Genomic DNA, 12,050 nt, shown 5'->3' with positions numbered 1-12,050 from the left:
TAAAAAATCATTAAGCTGTCATTTATGCGTATTCATAAAGTCAAAGGGTAGTCTAATAATGTGGTGTAAGTTTAAATGTTAGAAAAAGAAATCAATTTTAAGACATCTTGCCCAACCAAAAGTGGACGTTTCTGTAGAATGACCCTGCTATTGATTTTTGAAACATGGGACAAAACAGGCTGCAAACCTGAAAAAAAGTTTTAAGTAGGCTATCAAATTATTTTGGATACATTTTTAAACATGTTTACAGGTGCATACAATGCAATAGGCATTTTTTATGGTGTTGCAAGCTAACAGGGCCTACTTAAAATTAAGGAAAAAAACTGTGATTACACCTACAGGTAAACCATAATTCGCTGGAGACAGATTATGAACAGTATAAGCGTTCTTTTGTACTAACTAGCCTATTTGAATTTAGAGGATTTGTAATTTTTCATTTACAACTGAAAACTGTGTTTTCCAACTGTATAATATGAGTAAATAATCAAAACATTTGTAATCTGTTTTGACACTCTGATATCTGTGTCTTAGATCTAGGAGCATAAATAGTTTGAATGTAAACACAAAAAAATTAGAACTGTTCTGGGCACAGGGAAGTGCAGCTGTGTTGTCCTTTTAGCCACATCATCTATGCAAATTTGCAAAAGATTTGACGTGTCATTTAGGAACAGGAGCCTATTTTACAACATAGTCAGCTGTGTCTTTTCCACGCTTTTACATTTATGTTCTTGTCAAATGTTGCAATCTGCAGCAACTGCGTGATGCTATCATGTCATTATATTGCCCATTGCCATTTTTTCAGTGACGTACCAAAATCTCTGAGGAATGTTTCCAGCACCTTTTGAATATGATATGAAGAATTAAGGCAGCAAAAGGGGGTCCAACCCAGTACTATCAAGGTATACCTAATAAGGTGCCAGTGAGTGCATAAAAAAACGTTGCACTCATGTTACAATTATGTTATATTTACTATAATTATGACATTAAAAAATCATGTAGTGCCCCTGCTGTATGAAAAAAGATTTCATTTGATTATAAGACCAAATTATGTTATAATTCAGTAAGTGGCCATGCTTAGCGAGCAAAATATGATACTGCTAAAATATATACATTTTCAAGAACTTCTAGGCTCATGACAATGTCTGCTGGGATTCTTGGACCATCAATCACCTATCGTTATAATAAAGCTGTATTTTCATGTCTCTTTTTGTATGTGCACATTTGCATATGTCTCTTTGTGTAATTTCTTTATGTGTGTTATGATAGGAAAATAAGCCACATTATCTCGTCTCAGGTTTGTTGAGGAAAATCTCTTAACCATAGCATGTACAATAAGTACGTTTTCATATTTCCATTCCCTAATCTAAATAGCGTAGCAAGGAATGGTAATGAGAGTAAGTATGTGCAAATGTTTAATTAGGCTCTATTGCAATCTATGATCCTCTCAAACAACTGTGTCAACAAATATACCAATACATTTACACAAAGAGTTATAAAACACATCCAGCTGTGTCTTTTCCACAATTAAGCTGCTTTAAAGCTTTTTCCCAGCACAGGCTCCAGGATATTGATGTGTCATAAGGAAATCCTCCTTAGGATGGTTTTGACTATATAAGTGATGACTTAAAGTTTGAAGACAAACCTGATCAGAAGAAAAAGATGGAAACTCTGAATTTCCTTCTCTATCTGTTTCTAATTGCCTATCAAGGTAAGACAATCATTAATTGGCAATGAAAATTCTTTGGAAAATTTACAATTTATGGAAAACTGTTAGTTTGAACATCAGATGTTTCACTCAGATTTACGTACATAATTTATCAGTTCAAAGAGCTGACTTTCTAATACATTGCATTACATTAAATGTCATGTATGTTTGTCACATTACAGCAAATACTATTGGGTCATGGACAACATGTAAATATCCTTCAAAATTATTGTGGGACATGGGTTTATGCATATTTTCATATAATGTTGAAACAGCAATTCACATGATATATTTTAATTTTTTTAATTGTATTTTTTTTATAGATGACTGGCTGTATTCAACGGAGGATCCTTCATGTATCTATCTATCTATCTATCTATGATTAAATTATATTTACTTTCTGAGTTCATTAAGCTGACATATATTAAAACCTTTACATTGGACACTCATATTACATGTCATGTCTATGTCGCATTACAGTAATAAATGTTAACTCATCATTAAGAGAACCATTAAAAGGAATTGAAACCAGAGAAGGAATTGTTAAAATCATTACGATTTCCACCCCTGCATATTATTATGGCATCATGGCTAACATCTCTTTCTCTGTTCTCTAGATGCCCATTCATGCTGGAATAACTGTGGAAGCCATTTTGGCACGTGTTCATGTACACACTCCTGTCAGGACAATAGAAACTGCTGCTATGACTATGACAGTAAATTTATCTTTATCTTCAAGATCAAATACTATTAAAAAAAAAAAAAAAATTCTCTTGTAGTGAGCATATTTCCAGGAATTTCCATTTCTCTTCCCTTTGTACAGACTACTGCTCAACCACTCCCTGGTCAGATACCACTTCCTGGCCAGATACAACCACTTCCTGGCTAGATACAACAGGTGCACCTATATCTTTTGTATCTTTCTGTCAGATTCAGACCATTTTCTGGTTAACTGAGTGTAGAGGAAGGCTGATCTCCCTGTTTCTCTCTTTTCTAGGTTTTCCCTCCTGCAGGTATAACTGTGGATACAACATCGGCAGCTGCTCATGCAACTACAACTGTCATAACTATGGAAACTGTTGCCCTGACTACGACAGTGAGTTCCTCTTGATCAGACACTTCAAGATATAGATATACTCTCGTAAAATAAAAAGTTCTGTGTATAGCATCTTAAAGGGTTCGGTCAGGTGCTTCATTTATAGAACCTTTGATTCTTTGTAATTCCAGAAATAAAATTGATTTCTTGAATTTTTAGCATAGTTTTATTTCTTCCCTTTATACAGACTACTGCTCTATGACAACTGACTGGCCAGATACAACAGGTGCACGACTTTCTTGTCTGTCTGTCGAATTCAAAACTTTCTCTCTTTTCCTGGGTGTTGAGGGAGACTGATGTCCCTGTAGTCATACATCACACCCATATTAATGGCTCTTGTATACATGTATTAATGGCTTTATGGATAATGTTTCTCTCTCTCTAGCTCCCTCCTGCAGGTATAACTGTGGATACAACCTCGGCAGCTGTTCATGCACCTACAACTGTCATAACTATGGCAACTGTTGCCCTGACTACGACAGTGAGTTCCTCTTGATCAGACAGACATTTCAAGATCAAATAGGCCTACTATACACAAATACAAAACTTTCCTATAGTCACTACATGGGTCATTGCATTTCCTGTGATGAAATGGATTTTGCTGAGTCAGTTTTCAAAAACATGGCTTTAATTTTACTTATTCAATATTTATTTTTTCCCTTTAAAAAGGGTACTGCTCAATCAGGGTTGCCAAGTTAGGTTACTTTTAAACTGTTGCCAAGGGTTGACTTTGCATTTTGATATTTGGGATATGGTACTTTTGGGGTATATTTTTGATTGGCCATTGGGCTAGGTCTGTTACGCAGGCCTGGTAACCCTCAATTACAACAACACCAGAACACACCGATACAACCAACGGAAACTTCGAGATAAAATACTGTAAACACAAATATTAATCTTTCCTGTCGTGAACACATGGGTCAGTGTATTTCCTGTGATTAAATGGATTTTGCTGAGTCAAACTGGAATCGTGGCATTAATTTTACTCCTACTTATCTCTTCTCTTTAAACAGGCTACTGCTCAACAACAGATTTTACAACAGAAATGACAATCTTGCCGGATACAACAGGTGCTGCTGCCATTCAGTTGAATTTAAGGGACAATTTGAATTTGAGATTAATGACATGAAATGGATCAGTTCAATGTATAACAATTTCTGTAAAAGGCATTGAGTCCAGTTGAGACCCAATACATCACACACATATTGATGACATCATGAGTAAAATCTGTTCCTCCCTCTGATACAGAATATGTCTCCTGCATGTATAACTGTGGATACAACTTCAGCAGCTGCTCATGCACCCACGACTGTCAGTACTATGGCAACTGTTGCCATGACTTTCACTGTAAGTTCCCCAAAAACAGATGCATCAGCCCCCAACCACAGCTTGGGATAAGATAGTACTAGATTATGTATAATGAGGTACAAATTATGTTTTGAAGAATATTCACAGTGCTCCTTTGCATAGTCAGATTGTACTGTGAGCAGAGGCGTCATGTAAATTATTATTATAAGACTGAAATAATGCACTTCTGGTTCATACTCATATAGTTTTAACTTCTCCCTTCTATTCAGGGTATTGTCCATCGTATACAACATGGCCAGAAATAGAAACAGGTATTGTAGTTTTTGTAATGCCTGAGGCTAAATTCTCATACCACTTGTATCTGATATTAATTACACTTGTTTGTAACTTTTAAGATTTAAGACACATTTCTTGCTTTAGATCCAGTTTCTCACCCTCAGTGTGGAGGACACCTGTATGGTTCTGGGCTGTTTTCCAGTCCAAACTACCCAAACTATTACCATGACAATGCCTACTGTGTGTGGTATCTCTCTGCTCAGCCAGGACAGAGGATCTTCCTGTCATTTGTTGATGTGCAGTAAGTGAGAGACCAGCAGAGACAAATCCAAATTGGAAATTTGGCATTTGATGTTTGCTATAAGAAGTAGATGAAAACTTGTTTTTAGTTTTAGTAAAGATTTAAAGTAAATTAGATATTTTTTTATTCCAAAAATGTTTACAAAAAAGGTATGTGAATTTTTTTTATTGTTGCATTTTTTTCCTGCAAAACCACTAAGAACCTGCAGGTGGAACCATTTCCAAATGGCTCTTTTAAATTAAGTGTTGTTTAAAAAGTTCCTCTTTTTCAGATCAGCTCCCTGTTTCTTCCAGATTGGAGCGCTGCTGTAACTGTGACTACATCTCTATACATGACGGCTCTTCCACTGGTCATTCACAGCTGGGAAAGGTCTGCTTCAATGACACCACCAACCAGCTGTTTCACTCTTCTTCACGATACCTGACTGTTGTCTTCAGGAGTGACTACTCTGATGTCAGCCATGGTTTCAAGGCCCATTTCACAAGCTCTCTGACTGCAGATAAAGGTTGAATAGCTGTCACATGCATTCCATCCCTTCTCTGACCATATTAGTTTTCTCTTTATAAAATTAAATGTGCTTTAAAAACAAATATACACAAGCCAGTTAAAACATGCAGCACATTTGTCTTTCATAAATTTAAACATAATTTAAAAGTGCAAAATTACATTGAGGGGATGAAACTCTTTGCTTTGCAGGTCGTGTGGATTGCTCCTCAGACAACATGGTCATTGTCATTCAACGGTCTTACCTGAACTCACTTGGATACAGTGGAAATGACCTTTATGTGGATGATCATCTTTGCAGACCCAGTATTACCAGTACTGAGGTTGTGTTCAGCTTCTCTCTCGACACATGTGGAACCGCCAAAGAGGTATAATCTACATGAGTGGGGCGGCAGTGGCTCAGTGGTTCATGTAGATTGTCTACAAACCGGAAGGTTGGTGGTTCAATCCCCGGTTCCACCTGACCAAGTGTCGAGGTGTCCTTGAGCAAGACACCTAACCCCAGCTGCTCCCGACGTGCTGGATCGCCTTGCATGGCTGACACCGCCGTCGGTGTGTGAATGTGAGGCAATATTGTAAAGCGCTTTGGTGGCCATTGGGTCTGTGAAAGCGCTATATAAATGCAGTCCATTTTCCATTTACCATGAGTATCAGATCCAGCATTTAATGCTTGAATTTGCTGTGTCGGATTAGTTAGCATAATTGAGGAGCATGTTTACCACACAACATCACCTTCCCTCTGTCTCTCTCTCCTAGATGATGAACAGTTATGTGTCCTACACCAACAATGTGCGGGCATCTCAGTCTCAGTCGGGTGAGATCACTCGTCAGTCACAGTTCCTACTACATGTGGGCTGCCGAATGGAGCCGGACACTATGGTCCAGATATTCTACAAGGCCAGGGAGATCACCAATGCCAACATCACAGGAACGGGACGCTTCAATGCCAGCATAGCCTTCTACACCTCCAGCAGTTTCTACCAACAAATTTATGACTCTCCATATCAAGTGGACCTGAACCAGTATCTGTATGTTCAAGTCAAGCTAAACAGGCCTGACAGCAGCCTGGATCTCTTCCTGGACACCTGTGTAGCATCTCCAAATCCCAATGACTTCAAGGATCGTTCCTATGACCTGCTGCGTAACGGGTGAGACCTTTTCATTTTTAAATGTGACACCCTCCAGAATGGAATTAATTGTAGAATTAATTGAGATCAGAAATAATAATTCTGTTGCTTTTAGTTTAAATATATTCTTGTACTCATTTGATGTAAGAGTGAAACCAACTCAGTGTGTGACTGTACTTCATTTATTTTCCGAATTCAAATTTTTATCTCAATTTCCCTTCCTCGGTTGTAGATGTCCCAGAGACAACACATATTATTCCTACACCAGCGGTCAGCACTATTATGCTCGGTTCAGATTCCAGGCTTTCAAGTTCCTCCGGACTCATGCCTACGTGTACCTGCAGTGTAAAGTGATCATCTGCCCCGATAACGATTACAACTCTCGCTGCCGCCAAGGTTGCCGCTACCGTCGCAAGAGATCCCTTGACAGCACCTACCACACCAATACTGTGACGCTGGGGCCAATCAAACTCAAAGGTCAGAGGCCAGTAGCAAGTTTTGTTCTAATGAATATTCGTTCCAGTTTTTGATGTAATAATACTGAGCCTTTCCTAATGACATTCATTTCTCTGCCTGTAAAGGTCGAGGGCATGATGTGGAGTCTGAGAAGTCAAAGGAATGAACTGATCATCTTCTCAATCATCGGCATTAATCATTACTATTAATCAATCATTAGTAACCACCCAGCAAATTATTAAAAATACAAATTGTATTTTTGCAATTCAATTAAAGCATTTATAAACAGTTTGTTTTGTCACTGGTGTCTGCAATTGTTTATATATTTACTTTCCATTCTGAATTGAAAAAAAGATAATAGCCTACAAGGTCAGGCCCAGATTAAGGAAGGGCACTGGGGATATAGCAAACCTAAGGGGGCCCTTCATAGTAGCCTATCTTGCTGTCACAAAGAAATAATTACAGCTAACATACTTTTGTCCAATCTGTTGTCACATTTTCAAAACTCTAAACAGAATTAGCACATCCTCCATATGTTATGAACCATTAACACAATTCATGTTGTTTTCACACAATACACAGTCAATTAACCCTTTTGTAAAATATAAAAAAAATATTTTCACACAAACTTACCCAATACCAAAATCAAGGATCTTTCTGGTCTTATTTACAAATGCTTAAACACAGCATGATTTAACTATCTAAGCGCATGGTCCAAAGTAGGGATGGGCATTTTTCAAAAATATTGTATTCGAATATTCGGGCTCATAAAAATATATGTTAAAGTTTCTTTTAGTTGAAAACGTACTTGGTTACTTACGTAACCTCGGTTCCCTTAGAGATAAGGGAACGAGTACTGCGTTGCAAACGCTGTGGGAAAACTCCTTTTCTCGAGAATATTGAAGCCTTTATTTTAAAACGCATTGCATGCAGCACAGGCGAGAGCATCAAGCTCGCGCGAGCGAGCTGATAGGCTGTGCTGTGGGCAACTGCACGAACCAATGGCGGATCGGCAGAGGCGCGCGAACCAATCAGGGAGCTTGGCACACTGCCAGTGTCAAGCGCGCGAAACTGCACATGACCAAAGCATATAAATATAGACAATATTCCGCCATTTGACAGATATAATCGACTGAAGCGAAAACACCTGACATAAGAGAGATTGCACGGCAAGGCAACGCAGTACTCGTTCCCTTATCTCTAAGGGAACCGAGGTTACGTAAGTAACCAAGTACGTTCCCTTACGAGAACGTTCTCTCGTACTGTGTTGCAAACGCTGTGGGAACGCTTATTTAAAACGCCGTGCAATTAATCTCTTATGGCCTCTCTGACTCACCAGAAGTTCCGGGAAGTTACAGAATAGCCAGGATAAAACGAGACCGAATTTCGGGCCCAGAAAATATCCAATAATAAAGATCTGGGCCAAGGGCCAGATTAACTTTACCACAAGCCCAGTGACAACTGAGTGTCCAATTTCACAACTAGTCTGGGTCCACAGAGCCAAAGTCTAGAAGGAAAAATTGTGTCTGCAAAGCAGAGACATATAAGTTGAAAAAACTCACAAATGTGGACGGAGTGGACTTAGCCGGCCGCCACACAAATATCCTGTATAGGAACACTCACGTGTTCAGGTCTGAAGTCAGACTGAGTCCGCAGAGCCAGGTTCTGAACAGAAAAGAGCTCGTGCCTGCAGAGCAGGAACATCCAAGCTATAGAATCTAACAAATGTGGATGGAACGGACCAACCGGCCGCCGCACAAATGTCCGGATAAGAACACTCATGTGTCTGAGTCCTAAAGTCAGCCTGGGTCCGCAAAGCCAGGGTTTAGACAGAAAGAACTCGTGCCTGCAGGGCAGGAACGTCTAGGTTATAGAATCTGACAAATGTGGACGGAACGGACCAGCCGGCCGCCGCACAAATGTCCTCGATAGGAACACCACTCGACCAGGCCCACGAAGAGGCGACACCTCTCGTGGAGTGAGCTCTAACACCTATGGGACAGGAAAGGCCCAGTGAAGTGTAAGCCAGAGCAATGGCGTCAACTATCCACCTGGACAGCGTGGGCTTAGTAACAGGAAGGCCCTTGGTTCGGCCCCCGAAACAAACAAAGAGCTGTTCAGACTGTCTGAAAGAGGCTGAACGCTCCAGATAAATTCTCAAAGCTCTGACGGGGCAAAGCGTGAGAGAATCACTGTCCTCTTCGGAGGAGGGAAGAGCTGACAGAGAAATAACCTGGGCTCTGAACGGAGTTGAGAGCACCTTAGGAATATATCCATGTCTTGGCCTAAGGATGACCTTGGAGTCATTAGGGCCAAACTCCAGACAGGAAGCGCTAGTAGAGAGCGCCTGCAAGTCCCCTACTCTTTTAACTGACGCCAGTGCCAGAAGCAGGGCGGTCTTCAGAGAGAGGGGCTTGAGATCTGCCGACTGAAGTGGTTCAAAGGGAGGTCCCCTAAGAGCCCGCAGGACCAGTGAAAGGTCCCAGGCCGGCACAGACGGTGGCCGAGGCGGGTTAAGCCTTCTGGCACCCTTAAGGAAACGAACTATAAGGTCGTTTTTACCTAAGGAGGCTCCGGCTTCCAATACGTGAAAAGCAGCGATGGCTGCCACGTACACTTTGAGAGTGGAGGGGGAGCGACCCGCATCCAACATCTCCTGTAGAAAAGAAAGCACATTTGGCACTTCACAAGTGTGTGGGTCGAGGTTTCGAGCTAAACATCAGCTGGAAAACACTGACCATTTTAGGAGATAGAGGCGTCTAGTAGACGGAGCTCTAGCCTCCATAATAGTGTTTAGGACACCTTCTGGGAGATCCTGGGGTACCCGTTGAGTGGCCATACATGTAGGGCCCACAAGTCGGGACGAGGATGCCAGATTGTCCTGTTGGCCTGAGCCAGAAGGTCGCACCTCAGTGGAATTGGCCAAGGGTCTGTTACAGACAGTTGCATCAACTCTGGGAACCAAATCTGGGTCCGCCAGAGAGGAGCCACCAAGAGGACCGCGCTTTTGGTGTTCCTGATCCGTTCGATGACCTGAGGGAGCATCGAGACCGGAGGAAACGCATAGAGAGGGAGGTTGGGCCAGTCGTGGGCCAACGCATCCCTGTTCTTTGAAAAGAATATTGGGCAGTGACAGTTGTCTTCTGAGGCGAAAAGATCTACTTCTGCCTTCCCGAAGACCTCCCAAAGCAGGAGAACCGTCTGAGGGTGGAGAGACCATTCCTCTGGGGGAACTCTGCCCCGAGAGAGCATGTCTGCTCCTGTGTTCAACGTGCCTGGCACGTGAGCTGCCCTGAGCGAGCGCAGGTTGGTTGGCTATGGCAAGCAGGTTGTGGGACCTGAGGCCGCCCTGGCGATTTATGTAGGAGACCACTGACATATTGTCCGTTCGGACCAGCACGTGGTGTCCAGCCAGGTGAGGAAGGAAGGTTTTTAGGGCTAGAAAAACTGCTCTCATTTCGAGGCAGTTGATGTGTAGGCGTTTCTCCGAGCTCGACCAGAGGCCGGAGGCAGGCCTGCCCTCGTACAGCGCTCCCCAACCTGAGTTGGAAGCGTCTGTTGAAATCACCCTCCTCTCTGAGACCACCCCCATGCTTACGCCCTGCTGGTACCAGCTGGCGTCTTTCCAAGGGGCCAGGGCTTGAACACAGCGCTGGTTCACCTTGATAACCAAGTGGCCTGAATGCCAGGCGTGGGGTGGCACCAGAGGTGCTAGCCACAGCTGAAGAGGACGCATACGCAGTAGGCCGAGTTGGAGTACTGTTGATGCGGAGGCCATGAGGCCAAGGATCCTCTGGAACGTTCTGAGGGGTACATAAGAGCCCTCTGTGAACGATGCTGCGAGCTGCTGAATCGTTAGAGCACGGGCCGGTGTGGGCCATGCTCTCATAAGTACGGAGTCGAGAACTGTTCCCAGGAACGTGATACGTTGGCTGGGCAACAGAATACTCTTGGCAAAATTGACCTTGAGCCCTAGACATTCTAGATGTCTGAGGAGTCAGGCTCTGTGAGTATGTTCGCGCTGAAAAGGGCGCGCGCCAGCTTTTTGTGAGCTCTTCGTAGACCTCAGGCAGAAAAGGGGCGGAGCGCTGACGAGGGGCCTGTTGGCGCCCCGGCAGGTACCACTCGTCGAGGCGGCTTCTGGCAGGCTCAGCTGGGGAGAGCCAGTCGAGTCCCAACTCGTCAACAGCGCGAGACATGACACGGAAGAGTTCGGCGTCGATGTTCGCTCGAGTGTCAGAAGGATCTAACTGAGAGGGGGGGGCGGGGTCCGCGGAGCCCGACCAATCCTCACTCTCAGATGCCGCCACGGAAACTGCGTCATCCATATCATCAGCAGATCCGCCGAAAGAGACGAGCCCAGCCGCTTCAGATGAGGGGCGTTGGTCGCTCTGAGAGAATAGAACAGGCGAAGAGGGCGTGGGCGAAGCACGTGGAGAGAGGCCCGGCGTGCATTCGCTGAACTCACCGCGTTCAGGAAGCCTCTGATCGCGCCGCTTCTTCCTACGGGGCTCGCGGGGCGCCGAAGATGGGCGGAATCACTCACCGATGAAGCGTGCACGAGCCGCGAGCGGAGAGTAGAAACAGGCATCCCGTCGCAGAGAAGGCAGCCGCCTTTAGTGAGCGCTGACTCGGCGTGCTCAGGGCCGAGACAGGCAGCACACTGTGTGTGTCTGTCAGACACATGCAGAGGAACCCCGCAGGATTCACAAATAGAGAGCGGCATTTGAAACAACGCCGCGCGCTGTGAAAACAGCGATTTAGCTCTTTTAGAAAGAGAGAGAGAGAGGTAGAGAAAAAGGATACTCGTCGGATGCCACAGGGAAACGCTCAGCTGGCAGATGCCGGGATGCGAAGCTGTTCCGCTGGACGGCTGTTCAACGACGAGCGGCTTCTTTATCCGGAGAAGATCAGCGACGAGGTGAGTCGAGCTGAAGGAGATAAAATCTGTCAAATGGCGGAATATTGTCTATATTTATATGCTTTGGTCACGTGCAGTTTCGCGCGCTTGACACTGGCAATGTGCCAAGCTCCCTGATTGGTTCGCGCGCCTCTGCCGATCCGCCATTGGTTCGTGCAGTTGCCCACAGCACAGCCTATCAGCTCGCTCGCGCGAGCTTGATGCTCTCGCCTGTGCTGCATGCAATGCGTTTTAAAATAAAGGCTTCAATATTCTCGAGAAAAGGAGTTTTCCCACAGCGTTTGCAACGCAGTACGAGAGAACGTTCTCGTAAGGGAACAGTAAGCCTATGTCTAAACAAAAAAATTATCGTAAAG

At 43.6% G+C, this 12,050-nt stretch overlaps 1 protein-coding gene and 1 long non-coding RNA gene across 2 annotated transcripts; both read left to right on the top strand.

Moving 5' to 3' along the window:
• The first annotated feature begins 1,651 nt into the window (after positions 1-1,651).
• On the top strand, positions 1,652-2,580 carry LOC307148171. Its single transcript, XR_013819418.1, has 5 exons — positions 1,652-1,708; positions 1,888-1,914; positions 2,029-2,061; positions 2,323-2,421; positions 2,529-2,580. It is a non-coding gene; the product is annotated as an uncharacterized lncRNA (long non-coding RNA).
• A 126-nt stretch (positions 2,581-2,706) lies between these two features.
• Positions 2,707-7,064, top strand: cuzd1.1 (CUB and zona pellucida-like domains 1, tandem duplicate 1). The gene is made up of 12 exons (XM_079854323.1): positions 2,707-2,801; positions 2,989-3,027; positions 3,187-3,282; positions 3,815-3,871; positions 4,050-4,148; positions 4,379-4,420; positions 4,530-4,686; positions 4,980-5,191; positions 5,383-5,558; positions 5,947-6,338; positions 6,550-6,794; positions 6,899-7,064. The coding sequence occupies exons 2-12, from the start codon at positions 3,000-3,002 to the stop codon at positions 6,937-6,939; spliced, it is 1,545 nt and encodes a 514-aa protein (XP_079710449.1). The 5' UTR covers positions 2,707-2,801; positions 2,989-2,999; the 3' UTR covers positions 6,940-7,064.
• Positions 7,065-12,050: the final 4,986 nt, after the last annotated feature.

This window comes from Squalius cephalus (genome assembly GCF_949319135.1).
Source record: "Squalius cephalus genome assembly, chromosome: 20".
Lineage (NCBI taxonomy): Eukaryota > Metazoa > Chordata > Actinopteri > Cypriniformes > Leuciscidae > Squalius > Squalius cephalus.
Note: the sequence above shows the minus strand (reverse complement) of the source record. Positions and strands in the feature narration are given on the sequence as shown.